The sequence below is a fragment of the Microcaecilia unicolor genome, chromosome 5 (assembly GCF_901765095.1).
Source record: "Microcaecilia unicolor chromosome 5, aMicUni1.1, whole genome shotgun sequence".
Taxonomy (NCBI): domain Eukaryota; kingdom Metazoa; phylum Chordata; class Amphibia; order Gymnophiona; family Siphonopidae; genus Microcaecilia; species Microcaecilia unicolor.
Genome location: NC_044035.1, coordinates 355,291,027 through 355,310,518, shown reverse-complemented (window position 1 = coordinate 355,310,518; position 19,492 = coordinate 355,291,027). Strand labels below are relative to the sequence as shown.

The following is a 19,492-nucleotide window of genomic DNA, read 5'->3' as shown; positions in this document are numbered from 1 at the left end:
CTGCCGCTCCCCAGTACCTCTCCACTCGTTTCTCCCTACGCCCCCTCTCGGGTACTCCGTTCTGTAGATAAATCTCTATCATCTGTCCCTTTCTCCTCTACTGCTAATTCCAGACTCCGTTCCTTTTATCTTGCTGCACCTCACGCCTGGAATAGACTTCCCGAGCCTGTACGTCTAGCCCTGTCTTTGGCCATTTTCAAGTCCAAACTTAAAGCCCACCTCTTTACTACTGCTTTTGACTCCTAACCACTGCTCACTTCCCCTGTCCTTTTATCCTCACCTCTTTATTCCCTTACCCTTATTGTTCTGTCTGTTTACCTGTCTTATCTAGATTGTAAGCTCTTTGAGCAGGGACTGTCCTTTCATGTATGGTGTACAGCGCTGCATATGCCTTGTAGCGCTATAGAAGTGATAAGTAGTAGTCGTAGAATCTGTAACACTGCAACTTGTTCTTGTTTCCCAGTAGCAGGTATACTGGTGCTAATTAAGTGAAATAACTACTTCTGAAGGTTACAGGTACGGGTGGAGATGGAGGACATCCTTGTGGGGATCTTAGTACAGACAGGCAAGTAGGGGTTCCAGTGGTGTGCCTTGACCATTTTTGCACCTTGTAAATGTGCCTCGAGATGAAAAAAGGTTGATCGGTGCTATAGGGTCACACAAGTTAAACATGAATATGAGCACAATGCCAGCAAGTCATACAAAGATGCCTTCAACGCAGCCCCGTCTTTACCTGGTGTCATTGTGCTGCGATAGCTGGAGATCACCCTGTTGCAGGCCACCTCCACCGTCAGGGCTGGCTTCTTCTCAGCCACAAACACACTGCGGAGGATCCGCGCCATCTCCGGCAGCCGGGACATCATGAACATGCGTTCCTCCTGTTGTGGGTTCCGTGTCATCATAGCCTGCATTTTGTGGGCCTCTTTTGCTCGAATCTGAAAAAAAGGAGATTATAACTTTAGCCTAAATCAGGCAGATAGAACAGCCTTCAGCTGAAAGGATTTGCCACTTAAGACTATGTATACTAGGAATACAGCAGCACACATTTGGAAAGTGTGAAATATGAAGTGCGACTAAACCAGTAACATACCCAGAAGTGAATATCCTGGTGGATTGATGCATTATCCTCCCTGGAACCCCAACCCCCCCAATTTAAAAATTAAATACTTTGGCTGGCAGGGAATCCTCAAGTCCTGGCAGCTGAAGACATCCTCTGCAGCCGTCTGAACAGCAGAAAAAACAGCAGCACGCTTCCAGCTGCCAACACAGACATCCCCTATACATGCTGAATTCAGAAATGTGTGCCGCTGCTAGGTAGGCCCCTGCCCACCCATGGCTACACCTCTGGGACTAAATCTAGAAATCAGTCTTTCAGTTTTTAAGTTAATCTATCACGATTGAAGTTTAATCCAATACCTTTTATTACTTATTATGAAAATTATCTGACTACCTAATCCACTCTGTTACCTCCATTTTACTATGCATTTCTCTTTTCCGGAATTGGTAATCACCATTACGGAACAATGTAAGCCACAATGAGCCTGCAAATAGGTGGGAAAATGTGGGATACAAATGCTACAAAATAAATCAAATAAAGTTACTCTTCCCTCAGCGACCCTCCAGACCAGTCAAGACGCGCGGTTATGCTCGCCTACCAGCAGAGGGAGACTGAGAACACTAACTTCAAACTATCTCTATATATAAAAGGCACCACCAACGTTCTAAATGAAGCCTCCAGCCGGAAGTGTGAAGGGGAGAGATATCCGGTTTCCCCATGAGTGTCTGCCCCGCCCTCGCTCTCTCTGTAACACAAACAGTGAAGGATTCAGAGGGGGGAGGGGAGAGATGGCAGAAGCCCTCACTATCTCTGTAACACAAACACAGCATGAAACACTGAAGGACTCGACTCAGAGGGGGGAGGGGACAGAGAGGACAGACAGCACAGGGGAAGGGAGAGAGGGCAGGGACACACACACTCCCACATGCACACAGAAGAAAACCTTGCTAGCCCCCCGTTTCATTTGCTTCAGAAACAGGGCTTTTTTACTAGTGTACATATAACCTGTGCCCAGCCCACAATAGCCAGAATTTTCTCAGTCTCAGCGAAGGGTAGACAGGCAGCCTGTGCAGCTTGTCTGGTCTGGTAGGAGTGAGGGATCAATTGAGAGAGTTTAGGTTTGTCTGTTGATCGTTTCTGAGAAGAACCCCTGTGCCTGGACTAATCTGTGTGCTGGGGCTTGGTGGGTCCGGTGGGGCCTGCCATTGTCCCCTCTGGGGTGTGACACCCGGGTGGCCGGGTCCCTCCCCCTAGCTGGCTCTCCCCTTTGTCTTCCTTCCCTTCTAAATCCTCTACTGTTACCTTCATCACCCCCACCTTTTTTTTTTTTTTTTTTTTTTTTAATTCTTTGCAACCCAACAGATGTAAGTTTGAGAATGCCTGTCAAATAACACTGAACGGAATGGAATATGCTGCGAGGGCAAAAGGTCAGATTGGCTCCCCAATTAAAAAAAAAAAAAAAGGCCTAATGATTTCACTATGGGACGTTTAAGTCTCCCAACAGGAACGGACTACTGTCTTCTTAGCAAGTGGTTAACAAATGTATTTTAAACACTTAATGTAGAAAACTCTACCTGCTTGAAAATATGATTTCACATTGATTTACTGTAAAAAGTAATAAAGCTATAATCTTTATAGCTTTATCACTTTTTACAGTAAATCAATGTGAAATCATATTTACCATGGGACAAGCAGTTCCAGCTTCTGTAGCACAGAAACCGATATGAAGCAACAGCAATTAAGGAATTGGTCTTGTCAAACTGCATCTCTCCTCTACTCTCCTGGTCACAGGCACAAATGGACTGGAAAGAATTCCACCTGCCGTACTTTACATGCTTTCCCTATTTGTTTCTCCCTGCAGAAGTGCTGCATTTTGTTGTGTGTGTTTAAAGAAAATCAACCTCCAACTCACCCTCTCCAGTAGCGACTGCGACACCCCTTTCAGGGCACCTGAAGGTGAGGCTGTTTTAAGACTTTCCGGAGCCGATGCCTTCTGTTCTGCACTACTTATTTCAGCAGTTCTTAGAGCCAAGTTTGCCAGAGCTTTTTCCATCTATTTTTTTTTTTTTTGGGGGGGTGGGAAGAGAAGATAACAAAATACAAAACCACCTTATACCATCAGTATGTAATTACCAAATCTTGCACATTTCATATAGCGAGCCACCAAAAAAATTGAAACAGGCCTGCTGTGACTCATCAGGGAACTGGTAGGGATGAGAATCCTTACGCATTACTACTACTACTAAACATTTCTAGAGCGCTACTAGGGTTACGCAGCGCTGTACAATTTAACAAAGAGAGACAGTCCCTGCTCAAAGAGCTTACAATCTAATAGACAAGTGAACGGTCGGTCCGATAGGGGCAGTCAAATTGGGGCATTCTGGATTCACTGAACGGTAAGGGTTAGGTGCCGAACGCAGCATTGAACTGGTAGGGATGAGAATCCTTACGCATTACAAATAGTAAAGAACGTTATCTCTTACACTAATATTCACATCTTTTCTCAGAACACATTTCACTTATAGAGAAACTGAGGGTAGGACTTCTGTGCACAAAAAGAACCATAAAATTCCACAAACTATTTTAGTGCAAATATAAAAGTTACAGTCCAAGTAATTTTTAGATACAGAAAACACGCATCACTGATGCTGATTATTTTCATGCAGAATTTCGCAGAAGCAGAGACCCTCCTTCCTCCCCCCAAAAGGAGAAATTCAAATATTAACAAAGAGAAAATGGAACAGCGTCCTATGCAGCATGATCTGACAAGCCCTCTGAGGCGGCAGGAGGTGCAGCTAACACCAGGGGCATTGCGTCGTCTGTTTTTGGGGGTTCCCAAAGGTGGACTGAGGGGGGCCTGATATTCTCTCCCCCTTACCATTACCACAATAACATATTACCTTTGTCGGCAGGGATGCCAAGCCCCGTCAGCTGAAGCAGTCTGTTGCCTGAGTCGCACCTGTGCTGAACGAGCAGTACATAATTCAGCAGGCCCATTTCAGCCACTAATTTATTTATTTATTTAGATTTTGCTCCCACCTTTTTCAGTAGTAGCTCAAGGTGAGTTACATTCAGGTACTCTGGATATTTCTCTGTCCCAGGAGGGCTCACAATCTAAGTTTGTACCTGAGGCAACGGAGGGTTAAGTGACTTGCCCAAGATCACAAGGAGCATTTGAACCAGCCACCTCGGTGCTCTAACCACTAGACCACTCCTGCACCCCAAAGAATCTTGTTACTCTTTGGGGTTCTACATGGAATGTTGCTACACTTTGAAATTCTGCATGGAATCTTGTTATTCTTTAGAATTCTAGAATCTTTATTTATTTATTTAGATTTTGCTCACACCTTTCAGTAGCAGCTCAAGGTGAGTTTCTGGATATTTCTCTGTCCCAGGAGGGCTCACAATCTAAGTTTGTACCTGAGGCAATGGAGGGTTAAGTGACTTGCCCAAGATCACAAGGAGCAGCAGCAGGATTTGAACCAGCCACCTCTGGATTGCAAGACTGGTGCTGTAACCACTAGGCCACCCCTCCACCCAAAAGAATCTTGTTACTCTTTGGGGTTCTACATGGAATGTTGCTACACTTTGAAATTCTATATGGAATCTTGTTATTCTTTAGAATTCTAGAATCTTTATTTATTTATTTAGATTTTGCTCCCACCTTTTCCAGTAGTAGCTCAAGGTGAGTTACATTCAGGTACTCTGGATATTTCCCTGTCCCAGGAGGGCTCACAATCTAAGTTTGTACCTGAGGCAATGGAGGGTTAAGTGACTTGCCCAAGATCACAAGAAGCAGCAGTGGGATTTGAACCAGCCACCTCTGGATTGCAAGACCGGTGCTCTAACCACTAGGCCACTCCTCCACTAACGCTGGCTCTCCTGTGCATGCTCCGTTAGACCTGAACTAAGCAAGCATGGGAAAGCTGGCATTGGTGGCTGAAGCTCACGTGAATTAAAATACTGCTTATAAAGCATAAGCATGACTGAGGCAGGAGATGTCTTCAGCTGGCGGGGCTTGGCATCCCCACCAGCCATGAAAGTAGAGGGGGCCTGAGCCAAAGGTGACACTTATTTCACCTGCCCACATTCCACTGCCAAGTTGTGTCAGATATATGTAAATTCTGTCCTATGTAGAATTTCCCCCAGGAGTAACCCTTTTGCCTCCCCCCATGCTCCTCACCTTGGGCGTCATCATACCACGTGCCTTGCTTAGCACTTCCTGTGCTGTAGTGAGTTTCTCCAGCTGCGGAGGCTGTGGCAGCTCAGCGGGAACAACGTCTGGGATTTCGTCCACATTAAATCGTGGGTGCCACCGGGTCAGTATGTCATCTGGTACGGACATGGGAGGATTCAGGGAAGCCAGAAATGTCTGTAAAAGAAAAGGACAGGCCAAATATTCACACAGATACTCCTAGAAAAGAAGAACGCACATCCCCACCCGTACAAATGTGGGCTACAAATAAATAAGACGTAGCATTTCAGAACCACATAAGAAAAAAAACTATGTATAATCTCTATATATAAAAGGCACCACCAACGTTCTAAATGAAGCCTCCAGCCGGAAGTGTGAAGGGGGAGAGATCCGTTTTCCCCACGAGTGTCTGCCCCACCCTCGCTCTCTCTGTAACACAAACAGTGAAGGAAAACACAGCAAAGCACGAAATCAAATCGCTCTCTCTGTAAGTGAAGGACTCAGAGGGGGGAGGGGATAGAGGGCAGAAGCCCTCACTATCTCTGTAACAAACACAGCACAGCAGGAAACTTAACACTGAAGGACTCACTCCAAGGGGGAAGGGGACAGAGGACAGACAGCACAGGGGAAGGGAGAGAGGGCAGAGGGTAGGGACACACACATTCCCACATGCACACAGAAGAAAACCTTGCCAGCCCCAGTTTCATTTGCATCAGAAACGGGGCTTTTTTACTAGTCCAATATGAAGCAGTGAGTCAGTAGCAACCTCTCTGGCCTTTCAAATCTGGAACTAGTGATCCAACAGCACGTTGGTGAATGAATGGATGTGCCTCAAAGCAGTAACCAAGGACTGCACACTTGAAACATACAAGTTGCATGCAAAGACTTCTCCAGTGTTTGGACAAGAGTATCAACGTATAAAGTTGCAAACCGGCAATTTCTAGGTAATGGATGAATGGTCAAACCACCGCTGTTTCCTTTCAATAGTGCCCTCTGCGGAGCAAGACATTTCAAACACCATGTGCAATGTGGAAGCAAGCAGACTGCAACACTATGAATTTACAGAAGACCTGAAGGTCCTCTTGGAGGACCTGCTAATCTAGAACAAGATTGATACCAAAGTGCGGGCAGACCATGACTTTTCTTGAAGAGCAGGCCAAACCCAAGGCTCTTACCTTGTGGTGCTCTTTTACCACATTTATCAAATTCCTACTGAAGACACGGCGGCGCTCCAGCAAATGGGACGCACACAGCTGTGGACGCCCATCTGTATTCTCCACTAAAGGGGGGGGGAAAAAGGGGGGGGGGAAAAGGGGGAGAGATTTAGTTATTTAGACGCACACAACAATGTGGAAGAGAATTCCACAAAAAATATAAGTGCAAAAAGCAAATACTACCAGTGGCTTAGCCAGACGTGGAGGGGGTCCAGAACCCAAAATGGGGGGTGGGGGGGGGGGGGGGCACATTTTGGCCCACCTCCTCACATACCTTGCCTGGCGGGGGTTTGTGACTCCCACCAGCCAAACCAAAAGCCACAGAACCAATGGGGGCGGGGGGTCCAGGCCCCTATGGCTACGCCACTGAATACTACACAGACAGCTGGAAAATACAAGTTCAGGGCAAAAACAGATCTCCTCCCATTGTTCAACTGAAGCTGGAAGACAAAGGCCTGTGTAAGAGAAATTGAAGCTTATGCAAGCAGCTTCACTGTATGTTTAGAGAAAAAGAAATCTGATTTCTTTTAAATGGGTTATTTAGTTTCACAAGCATCCTCTTGGCTCAGTTTAAACCGTTCCTTAATTACCCGTCCCACCCAAGTCATGATTCTATAGACCTGTTACATCCCCCTTTCAGCTCTCCCCCCTGCTAAAGAGCCTTGACCTCTATAGTTTTTCTGGATGCCCTTCCCTCTACCATTTTACTTAAGAGTTTAATAGACTTGAAATACCACCCTTCTAACACAAGTCAGAGTGGTTTATAATAATACGACTAATCTGAGAAAAGATAACAGGAAAGAATCAAATAATCCCAGCCAGACGAGTAACCTTCACACAAAACATCCAAACCAAAAATTTACTATCTTACAGTCTTCCCAGGTTAACCAACCAGTCCAAATGCTTTCTGAAAATAAAGACTTTTTAATTTGACCTTAAACTGATCCAAAGACACCTCCCTGTGTACCTCCATAGGCGTCCGCACCTTGAGTATTGCGTTCAGTTCTGGTCGCCGTATCTCAAAAAAGATACAGCAGAATTAGAAAAGGTTCTATTGCGTTCTCGAGGGCCTTGGCATTCTGTCAGGTCCTCGAGGCAGGACTGGAGTTCGTGAGCCCTTGGGCCACTGCCGAGGAGCGGCAGCAGCAGGCAAGACCACCTCAGGACTGGAAACACAGAGGAGCAGTACTGGAACTCTGGACTGGAGTAGTACAAGGCAGGCAACTAGAACAGATGAGACAGGAACAGCTTCACCTGCACCTAGCCACCGTTCCTCCGGAGTTGAGCTCCGAAGTGCAGGCGGCCAGCAGGACTTGCAGGATAGGGCAAGAACTGAAGATCCAGAGGACCCACCCTGGGTCTGGGATACACGAGGGCGACAGGGCACGGAACTAGACTCAGACAGTGTGCTGCTGCACAGCCACTAGCAAGACCCAGAAGACAGACCAAGGAACACAAGGTGTACAGAAGCTAGCAGGAGCAAGGACTAGGGCAGCAACACACTAGGCAGAACGGGGATCCGAGAATACCCACAGGGTAAAACCTCTAGCTAGGTGGAGACAGGATACAGGAATAATCACCCAGGAAAACAACTAGCCAGACAGATACAGGATATACCCTCAGGATATACAAGCAGGGTAGGCACACAGGCTAGGCAAGGCAGGGTTCAGGGTAGAGAGAGCAAACCAGGAACAGGCCAAGGGTCTGAAACCGCAGCCGTTCCACACACTGACTGGGGAACCCACAAAGGCTGAGGCTTTGCATACAGACAGAGAACAAACCCGGACAAAGGCTTCACCCCAACACAGGGTAAGCCAGGAACAGAGGCTTCACCCCAAACACAGGGTAAGCCAGAAAGGACCAGCAGTCCACAGACAGACAGTGGCAGGGAAGACCCCCCACGGAAGGACAACAGAGACACAAACACAGAAAGAAACTGGGCTGGAACCCAGAGATAGGCTAAGCAGTACTGCAGCAGACACTTACTAACCTGACCTGGCCTAAGAGCATAACACTTATGCAAAGGCCCTGACTGCAAGCACAGCACTTCCTTATGAAGGCTCTCACTGATGAGTCAGCAGCAGTAGGACAGAAGCAGGAAGTACACTGACCCCAAAGAGAGGCTTGACATACATAGGAAGTGAGCCCACAGGAAAGACAAGCAGGAGCCATCTTGGAAGCTGGCACAGAGCCGGTGGCAGCCACCTTAGATGCTGGCTCCCTAGAGAGGCATAGCCCACACAGGTGAGGTCTAGTGAAGCAATCAGGTTCATGCTGGAAGCAACCAGCACACCAGGACAGAGACAAGACTAACACAAACACAGACAGAAGCCAGCAGAGCTGCTGACCCCCAGAAAGAAGGTAAGGCTGAGGGTGGTCACGGCCACAGACGTGACAGGTTCAAAGAAGAGCGACCAAAACGATAAACGGGATGGAACTCCTTCTTGTATGAGGAAAGGCTAAAGAGGTTAGGGCTCTTCAGCGTGGAAAAGAGACAGATGAGGGGAGATATGATTGAGGTCGACAACATCTTGAGTGGTGTAGAACGAGTAGAAGTAAATTGATTTTTTACTCGTTCCAACAGTACAAAGACTAGGGGACACTCGAGGACGTTACATGGAAATACTTTTGAACTCTTTACCGGAGGATGTGGTAACAGCAGTTAGTATATCTGGGTTTAAGAAAGGTTTAGGACAAATTCCTGGAGGAAAAGTCCATAGTCTGCTATTGAGACAGACATGGGAAGCAACTGCTTGCCCTGGGATTTGTAGTATGAAGTGTTACCATGATTTGGGTTTCTGCCAGGTACTTGTGATCTGGCTTGGTCACTGTTTGGAAAACAGGATACTGGGCTAGATGGGCCATTGGTCTGACCCAGTATGGCTACTCTTATGTTCTTATAAGCAGATTCCACAAAACCAGGGCACGTAAACAAAAGGCACTTCCTGTGTGGTTACTGTCAACCTTACTTGGAAAGCCTCTGGGACGATAATGAAGCATCATGAGATCGTATGACTCTGGGTGGTATATAGAGGCAAATCAGAGACCCCATATAGAAAGGAATCCCCTGATGCAACGCTTTATGCACCATAATCAGTCATATAAAGTGATCAATATTTCACAGATAACCAGTAGAACTGAAAATATAACGGTCCATACCACCCAATAACCGAATTCACGCATTCTGCAGAGTTCAACTTCTTCCGTAAGTAATGAGCCATTCCCAAGTATACAACATTTCCATAAACCATCTTAGAAATAACCAGGGAATTTTCATTCTTAATGTACAGAGCGTGCAGTGAGAGTTGCAAGACCGATGCAAGGAAGGTTGTGCTAGGGACCCATCCACTGAAGGGGGGGGGGGGGGGGGGGGAGGTGGAGAATTAATAAACAAGTTTGAAGTTCTTTCAGGTCCACATATGGATGTTGATAATGTGGGCAAGAAAGGTTTAAAAAGACGGTATAAGTTTGTATCACTCAAGTTTTCATGTATTGCCTATTGAAGCTTTTGTCATGTTATCAAAGTAAATAAAGACTTTGATTGTCTCGCATAACTCTGCACAATGTAATCCATAATCAAGTTGTAACATATTGTATTTCCATTATTCATATATTGTAAGTCACACTGAGCCCGCAAAAAGGTGGGAAAATGTGGGATACAAATGCAATAAAATAAATAAACAAATTTAAAAAAAAAAAAAAAAAAGAAGAAATAACCAGGGAATGTAAACAAACATGCAATGTTGTGGCAATTTCCACTATGTCACTTTTGAGATGTAGTAACAGAATCGCATGCAGTACCGATGGTGCGGTTGCACTGTGGATAGATAAAAATCTGCAGAACAGACAGACTGCAATGGCTTGTCTTAGTGATAACTCTGTTCGCCACTCTCTCTCTCTCATTTATCACTCAAACACTAGTTTCTAACTCAAAGGACATCCCAGGCGGGATAGCGTCAAGATCTTTAATGAAATCCAAAACTATACCCAGCACTCACCCCTGATCTAATTCTCTGGTGGCCCAAAGAAATTGATCAGATCTGCTTGCATCCTGCACTTCCTGGTTCCGAGAGCCTCTTTACCTTTTTAACTTTGCTTTCCCTTTAGCAGGGTATCCACCGATTTACCCACCCAAAGTCACACTAACCAGCTTCCTCCCTATTCTGCTTTTTTGTGAAGAACTATCTTCCCTGAAATAAAATGGAAAGTTACTCAGGCCCAGACACTTACACACAACTTGTTCCACAAGGGGCTCTATGGTGAGCTGATAGTCTGATTTTTTCATGTCGTCCCTGAACGTCGGGATGTTGTTTTCCTGCCGGAATTTGTATGCAGTAGGGTACACAGCTTTAATCTGTCCCACGTTTCGCTCCTCGAATGGCCTGAAACATGAGAGGAAAACAGTATTGCACAAGGCTCTGAAGCTACTCCACTGACTGAGCAAGGAAGACGTATTATTTTTTTATTATTATTATTAGCATTTGTATAGCGCTACCAGACGCACGCAGCGCTGAACACCTGACACAAAGAGACAGTCCCTGCTCAAAAGAGCTTACAATCTAAATAATACAGACAGATAAGACAGTTACGGATGAGGGAAGTACAGGGTGAGAAGGAAGGAAGGGACAAAGGGAGGGCAACTGAGTAGTGGCTAGGAGCTAAAAGCAGCAGTGAAAAGGTGGGTTTTCAGCATAGATTTGAAAACAGGTAGAGATGGAGCTAGACGTATAGGACCAGGAAGTCTATTCCGGGCAGAAGGTGCCGCGAGAGAAAAGGAACGAAGCCTGGAGTTAGCAGTGGAGAAGAAGGGGGACGACAAGAGAGATTTGTCCAGTGAGCGGAGTTCACGGGGAGGAATGTAGGGAGAGATGAGAGTGGAGAGGTAATGGGGTGGGGGCTGCAGAGTGGATGCATTTAAAGGTTATGCTCCTTGCAAACTGCAAATCAGTGCGTTACATTCAACTAGAACAGAATACAAACTTTGAAAGAGAATTCACTTAAAGCATGGCTCGTGTTAAGCTCCAATTTTCCACTTTGTACCAAAAACCTTGTACTTACTATTGGCTAAACAAATATGAAAAAGAAAAGAAAGGACGGGCCCTTAAACATACACTTTACACAGTGAAAATGGACCCCAAACCAAGCTCTACCAGCATTTGTACAGTACTATAACACAAATACAAGGGGTTGGGAAGAGATCTACTGAGACACAGCTAGTTATAGAAGAGTTTCTTGCAATCAAGGAGCCCAACAGGTGAGAAACCTTTTATGTACTTTATGTATATTAAAAAAAAACATAAGATAAAAAGGTGATGCCCACAGAACAGGTTGGAGTCTAGCAAGGCCAGGCCACACCACACCACACAAGCTGCACATCATACCACAAATCAGGCAGCTGATGTACCCTGATGGGGTGGAGGTATGACCAAGGGACTGACCGAAAGTAGCCGGAGCTCCCCCACACTCCATCCTATGCCCTCAGGTCGGACGGTAAGAGACAGCGAGTTTTGCCCTCTCTAATTTGCATTACGCTGTTACTGAAAATGTGTTTTTCTCAATTGCTGATTCCTGATTTGTTTTAGAAAGCAACTGAAAACTTTTTTCCACAATTTTGTGAAGGACAAGGGCAGTAGTTTTTTTTCATGAAGGCGTAGAGCAGTATACATGTTACGCTTTTATTAATGTTTTTATTACCTGCCTACTACTAAACATTTCTAGAGCGCTACTAGGGTTACGCAGCGCTGTACAAATTAACAAAAAAAAGGACAGTCCCTGCTCAATGGAGCTTACAATCTAAAGGTCGAAATGTCAAGTTGGGGCAGTCTAGGTTTCCTGAATAGAGGCAAAGTGGTTAGGTGCTGAAGGCGACATTGAAGAGGTGGGCTTTGAGCAAGGATTTGAAGATGGGCAGGGAGGGGGCCTGGCGTATGGGCTCAGGGAGTTTATTCCAAGCATGGGGTGAGGCGAGGCAGAAAGGGCAGAGCCTGGAGTTGGCGGTGGTGGAGAAGGGTACTGAAAGGAGTGCCTACAGTGGGCTAGAAATGAAATCAGTCTCCCAGTGGATACCGCATACTCACTTCCGCATGAGGTCTTGGATTCCCTGCTTGACTTTGGCAAAGGTCACAGTTTCCGAACGATTGAAGAGCATCCCCACTATGGTATCCATACTGCGAAACATCTCTGCCAGCACTTTGTACTTGTATGGCAGAGTCAGTCCTGGGACAGTGTCCTGGGCAAGGGTGTGGTAGCGCTGGTACGCAGGTGCCTTCTCCCTAACAGCACAAACATAAACAAGAGACTTAAGTTATACCAGTACCACCTAACGTCTCTGAATACCAACATTTAGAACACTTCTTTTCAGGCCAATAAATGATGACCAATAACTATCGATTCATCAAAATCTAGATTTCTCATCCCTGCTTCTCCTCCACATTGGTTAGCGCGTGTAAATCCGCACCTATGCCCGCCTGTTACTTCACCTTATTTCTACTTCTGCCATACAACTGTTCCAACATGTCTTAACTGCTGGTAGGTTATGTAGGGCCTTGTTATCTTCCATCGATTCTTACAAGATCTATAGACGAAGTGGAACTGTGGAGACAGTGGAAGGGTAGGAGGTCCCAGTACAGATCCTTGCAGCACTCCACTACTCACCTTCCTCCACTGGGAGAACTGGCCTTTTAACCCGTTCCCAATCCAAGACAGAACACGGTCCTTTACCCCATGGCTTTTTTTTTTTTAATTATTATTTTCTCAGGAGTCTTATAAGCGGCTTTGTTAAAAGCTTTCTGAAAATCTAGACGCATTAAAAATCAACAGCTCACCTTTAGCCACATGTTATTCACATCTTTAAAAATAAAAGTAACGAATTGGTGAGGCAAGAGTTTCCTTGGATGAATCCATGTCCAACTCCCTTTAAACAATGTCTGTCTATGTTCGAAATAAGTTTCTACAATTTGCCTGGTACCAGGGCTGCCGAGAGACAAAGCCAGGCCTACCCCCCCCCCTCCCCCGGGCCTGCTTACTTGTTTGTCTTCTCTCCTGGTTATCAATAGAAATCAAACAAAATAAAACATGGAAAAGAAAATAAGATGATACCTTTTTTATTGGACATAACTTAATACATTTCTTCATTAGCTTTCCAAGGTTGCCCTTCTTCCTCAGATCGGAAATAAGCAAATGTGCTAACTGACAGTGTATATAAGTGAAAACATTCAAGCATTACTATGACAGTCTGACAGGGTGGGAGGATGGGGGTGGGTAGGATGTATGCATGGGGACATCATAGCATATCATTGATATTGGTATATATCATTCAGTGTAAAAAATGTAACGAAGGATGCTATATTGGAGAAACAGGCCAGATGCTTAAGACAAGATTCAATTTACATAGACATCACATGAACAATACTGGTGCCAGTAGGGCTCCCACCCCTGTTGGTCAGCATTTTACAGGACCAGGACACTGTACCAGTGACTTCACAGTGAGAATCCTGAAAGGTAACTTTAAAACCATACAAGAATGTAAGACTTTTGAAGTCAGAATGATTGAATATTTTAACACCCAACAGAAAGAACTTAAGGATCTGGGGTTCCTAGCCCATTATAAACCATAAAGCTGTATGTCTCTGTTGATCACCCTCCCCTCACCTATCCACACCCATCCTGTTAGAATATCAATGATATGCTTTGATGTCCCCATGCATACCTCCTACCCACCCCCATCCTCCCACCCTGTCAGACTGTCATAGTAATGCTTGAATGTTTTCACTTATATACACTGTCAGTTAGCACATTTGCTTATTTCCGATCTGAGGAAGAAGGGCAACCTTCGAAAGCTAATCAAGAAATGTATTAAGTTATGTCCAATAAAAAAGGTATCATCTTATTTTCTTTTCCATGTTTTATTTTGTTTGATTTCTATTGATAACCTTTAAGAGTGGACTAACACGGCTACCACACCTCTCTACATGTAGAACCCCAAAGAATAGCAAGATTCCGGAATGCTAAAGAGTGACAAGATTCCACGCAGAATCTCAAAGAGTAGCAACGTTCCATGTAGAACCCCAAAGAACAGCAAGATTCCGGAATGCTAAAGAGTGACAAGATTCAACAGCAGAATCTCAAAGAGTAGCAACGTTCCATGTAGAACCCGATCTGAGGAAGAAGGGCAACCTTCGAAAGCTAATCAAGAAATGTATTAAGTTATGTCCAATAAAAAAGGTATCATCTTATTTTCTTTTCCATGTTTTATTTTGTTTGATTTCTATTGATAACCTTTAAGAGTGGACTAACACGGCTACCACACCTCTCTACATGTAGAACCCCAAAGAATAGCAAGATTCCGGAATGCTAGAGTGACAAGATTCCACAGCAGAATCTCAAACAGTAGCAACGTTCCATGTAGAACCCGATCTGACGAAGAAGGGCAACCTTGGAAAGCTAATCAAGAAATGTATTAAGTTATGTCCAATAAAAAAGGTATCATCTTATTTTCTTTTCCATGTTTTATTTTGTTTGATTTCTATTGATAACCTTTAAGAGTGGACTAACACGGCTACCACACCTCTCTACATGTAGAACCCCAAAGAATTGCAAGATTCCGGAATGCTAAAGAGTGACAAGATTCCACAGCAGAATCTCAAAGAGTAGCAACATTCCATGTAGAACCCGATCTGAGGAAGAAGGGCAACCTTCGAAAGCTAATCAAGAAATGTATTAAGTTATGTCCAATAAAAAAGGTATCATCTTATTTTCTTTTCCGTGTTTTATTTTGTTTGATTTCTATTGATAACCTTTAAGAGTGGACTAACACGGCTACCACACCTCTCTACATGTAGAACCCCAAAGAACAGCAAGATTCCGGAATGCTAAAGAGTGACAAGATTCCACAGCAGAATCTCAAAGAGTAGCAACAATCCATGTAGAACCCGATCTGAGGAAGAAGGGCAACCTTCGAAAGCTAATCAAGAAATGTATTAAGTTATGTCCAATAAAAAAGGTATCATCTTATTTTCTTTTCCATGTTTTATTTTGTTTGATTTCTATTGATAACCTTTAAGAGTGGACTAACACGGCTACCACACCTCTCTACATGTAGAACCCCAAAGAATTGCAAGATTCCGGAATGCTAAAGAGTGACAAGATTCCACAGCAGAATCTCAAAGAGTAGCAACATTCCATGTAGAACCCGATCTGAGGAAGAAGGGCAACCTTCGAAAGCTAATCAAGAAATGTATTAAGTTATGTCCAATAAAAAAGGTATCATCTTATTTTCTTTTCCATGTTTTATTTTGTTTGATTTCTATTGATAACCTTTAAGAGTGGACTAACACGGCTACCACACCTCTCTACATGTAGAACCCCAAAGAATTGCAAGATTCCGGAATGCTAAAGAGTGACAAGATTCCACAGCAGAATCTCAAAGAGTAGCAACATTCCATGTAGAACCCGATCTGAGGAAGAAGGGCAACCTTCGAAAGCTAATCAAGAAATGTATTAAGTTATGTCCAATAAAAAAGGTATCATCTTATTTTCTTTTCCGTGTTTTATTTTGTTTGATTTCTATTGATAACCTTTAAGAGTGGACTAACACGGCTACCACACTCCTCTTCTCTCCTGCTAACTCCACTCTGCTGCACAGGTCCTTCTTCCTGCTGCATCCAAACAGGAAGTACGTTAGGATCTGTAGCAGACTGAGCAGAGTTAACGTCTCTGCTCTGCGGCACACAGGAGCAGAAAAAGCCATGCTAGGAGCTGCCCCCCCCCCCCCCCCCCCCTTGGAGGCCAGGCCCTGGGGAATTTTGCAGCCATGCCTGGCACGGACGTCGGGTTTACTAGTCTGTAATTTCACTGATCACCCCTTGAATCCTATAAAAAAAATTAACGTTACATTGGCCACCTTCCAACCTTCAGGTATCATAACATGTTTCAAGTCATGAATAGTAGATTTCTTTTTGAATTTTCAGTAGCCTAGGGGTGTTATCATCCAGTCAAGGTGATTTATTGCTCTTTAAACTGTTAAGTTTGGCTTATTATGTCTTCCAGGTTCATAGTGATGTATTTCAGTTCCTCCCCTTAGGTTATTGTTTCCAGCACAGGTAGATCTCTTGCATATTAAGGAAACATTGGTAACTACTTCAGAGTTTAGATTGGTCTTTAAAAACAAAATCATTGATTATAGCACAAACTGGGGGGAATGAAGCCTAAAGAGAAATTCATACTATTTGCCCTTCCTATATCAAAAACACAGAAAGAAACCTGGTCATTTTAAATGTGGTACTTGTATTTTCTGAAAGCATATGATGTTAACTAATGTTTTCATATCCCCTGGTAGTAATACAAATGTCAGATTGCATTACTTCTCAGATTGTACATCAACCAATGTTATTTATGTGATGGGGCAACACAGAGGTGGTGATCGACAGACATCTGCTACAAGAAGAAGTATGGGTCATTTTTATTGAACATACATGTCAGATTAAACCCAGCTATGAATCAAGACTTTTTCTTTTAAATTATTAAGGGGCTGGGGGGATAGCTATGTCATAAATGCATGATACAAGTTTGTACTATCATCGTATATATCCAGATGGCATCCAATTTATTTTTCTTCTGACTTTTCCTGTTTCTACCTCTATTATTCATTTCCAGAAAATCTTTGATGGTATTTCTGACTGCATGAAGAGAATGTATGTTAAACAGTAAAAATAATAAAAGCATATAAAAGTCGCACATACGTGCATACACTTAAAATATTAAACAGAAAAGATCATAGAACAATGCAGGATTATATCGAAACATACAATCCACCGTTTTATCATTACCTCTTTTTATGTTATATATATATATATATGTGTGTGTGTGTTTAATATTGAATACATCATGCACATATTTTAAGTGTATGCATGTGCGACTTTTATATGTTTATTATTTTTTACTTGTATGTTTTTCGCTACACTATTTTTTATTCAATTGTTCATATATTACAGTATGGATGTATAATTATCTGTTTTATGTTTTGATAATACAATATGTACATTTATGTTGTTCATACAGAGCTACTTTGTATTAACTCCTGAGGCAGGCACAGTTAGCGCAGAAACGCAGGACTACGTTGAGTCTTTGGACTTTATGTCTGAATAAATAAATATGCTGTTTGGATTAACATCTGGGCTACCTCCTACTTCTTTCTTTGTACACTTCTGTAGTTTGTTGCTGGGGGGATACTTTTTTGTTTTTGTGGGCATACCATGCAAAAATGACACGGAGAGCTCTTCAGAGCGGCAATGCTGAGCAGGTTCCACTATGTGGTGCCGGCAATCCAGACCATCGAAGAGGGTGTAATGCTGGGCTATATAGCGATTATGGATGTGGGTAGAGTGGAGAAGAGCTGCTGGCCATCTGCCTAGTTTGATGGCATCACAGACCACCCTCATTCTGGTTTTATGATTTATTTTGATTTTTTTTTTGGCCTTATTCATATTTTTCTTCTTGTATTTGGTCTGTTAGATGTATATATGGTGTGACTTAAAGATTAAACTGCCCCTGATGCAGGCGGTTTCACACCCAAACACGATGAGCTGAATGGGCAATATTAAAGGAAGTCTGGACACACACATATTTTTAAACACCCTTTTTATCCTCTTTCAATAAAAATACAGTTTGGCTGAGCTAACTGGCTTTCTCACTGCTTTACTTTTGTTTGCATCCAGTACTACAGTTAGACATCGCCTCTACTAACTTTCATCATGGTTATCTCTCCCTCCAACCACCATTTTCCTCAGTGAACATTTGGTCTCTCAATTATGGCCTTGTCCTCCCCGAGTACCCCCTTAGTCCCTTGATCATCTAGTGGTCCAACTGATCGTAACCAACTCCTTACTTCAAATGTACTTAAAGTATTATGTTTTTGCCTCTGAGGCAATCTTCTTTTCAAAAGCTCTTTTGCCTTCCGATATTATCAATGCTTTGCATTTGACTTGCCATTCTTCGTGACTGGTCTCTACCAGTGAGGTAGAACACGTGTATAACGCTACACCAGCAACCTCAACATTCCTTATCCATGTTTTCTTAAAATGTAAAAGTTCCAAAGTGCAAAGTCTCACCTCTCCTCCGCTCTCTGCAGCCCATTTGTAGCATCAGACCTCTGTTTCTCTTGTACTTCCTGCTCCTTCGCTTTCTTCTCCCTGATTTTTATTTCAAGCTCCTGTGCTCGCTTTAGGCAACTCTTAAGCCCTGCAGCAGTGTTACTCGCTGCTGCTGCTGGCTGTTTGGCTTTCTGAGACAACAGCTGGATTTTTTGCAGACGAAACTTCAGTTCTGCAAGGCTCTCCTTTGAGGGGATACAACAAGTTACAGCAACTTTGTAATGTAATGTAATATGGTTCTTGTATCCCACTAGCTCCCACAAAACAGCATGTCCTGGTACACAGTTCTGCTGGCAATATTTTATTTTTCTTACATTTGTACCCCGCGCTTTCCCACTCAATGCAGGCTCAATGCAGCTTACATGGGGCAATGGTGGGTTAAGTGACTTGCCCAGAGTCACAAGGAGCTGCCTGTGCCTGAAGTGGGAATCGAACTCAGTTCCTCAGGACCAAAGTCCACCACCCTAACCACTAGGCCACTCCTCCACTGTTGCTACTATTTGAGATTCTACATGGAATGTTGCTATTCAACTAGAAGTCGGCCCTTGCAGATCACCAATGTGGCCGCGCAGGCTTCTGCTTCTGCGAGTCTGACGTCCTGCACGTACGTGCAGGACGTCAGACTCACAGAAACAGAAGCCTGCGCAGCCTTCTACATGGAATGTTGCTAGTGGAATAGCAACATTCCATGTAGAATCTCCAATAGTAGCAACATTCCATGTAGAATCTCCAATAGTATCAATTTTATTTTTGTTACATTTGTACTCTGCGCTTTCCCAATCGTGGCAGGCTCAATGCGGCTTACATGGGGCAATAGAGGGTTAAGTGACTTGCCCAGAGTCACAAGGAGCTGCCTGTGCCTGAAGTGGGAATCGAA

The 19,492-nt window shown here is 43.9% G+C and overlaps 1 protein-coding gene across 1 annotated transcript in view; it reads right to left on the bottom strand.

The window, feature by feature from the left end:
* Window positions 1-19,492, bottom strand: part of CDT1 (chromatin licensing and DNA replication factor 1) — a 29,572-nt gene that overhangs the window by 1,648 nt on the left and 8,432 nt on the right. The window contains exons 3-9 of the mRNA XM_030202746.1: window positions 18,574-18,800; window positions 12,544-12,738; window positions 10,697-10,848; window positions 6,428-6,531; window positions 5,241-5,429; window positions 2,970-3,110; window positions 734-935 (exon numbers count right to left, since the gene is read on the bottom strand). Coding sequence (XP_030058606.1) covers window positions 734-935; window positions 2,970-3,110; window positions 5,241-5,429; window positions 6,428-6,531; window positions 10,697-10,848; window positions 12,544-12,738; window positions 18,574-18,800 — 1,210 coding nt within the window. The remainder of the gene's footprint in view (window positions 1-733; window positions 936-2,969; window positions 3,111-5,240; window positions 5,430-6,427; window positions 6,532-10,696; window positions 10,849-12,543; window positions 12,739-18,573; window positions 18,801-19,492) is intronic.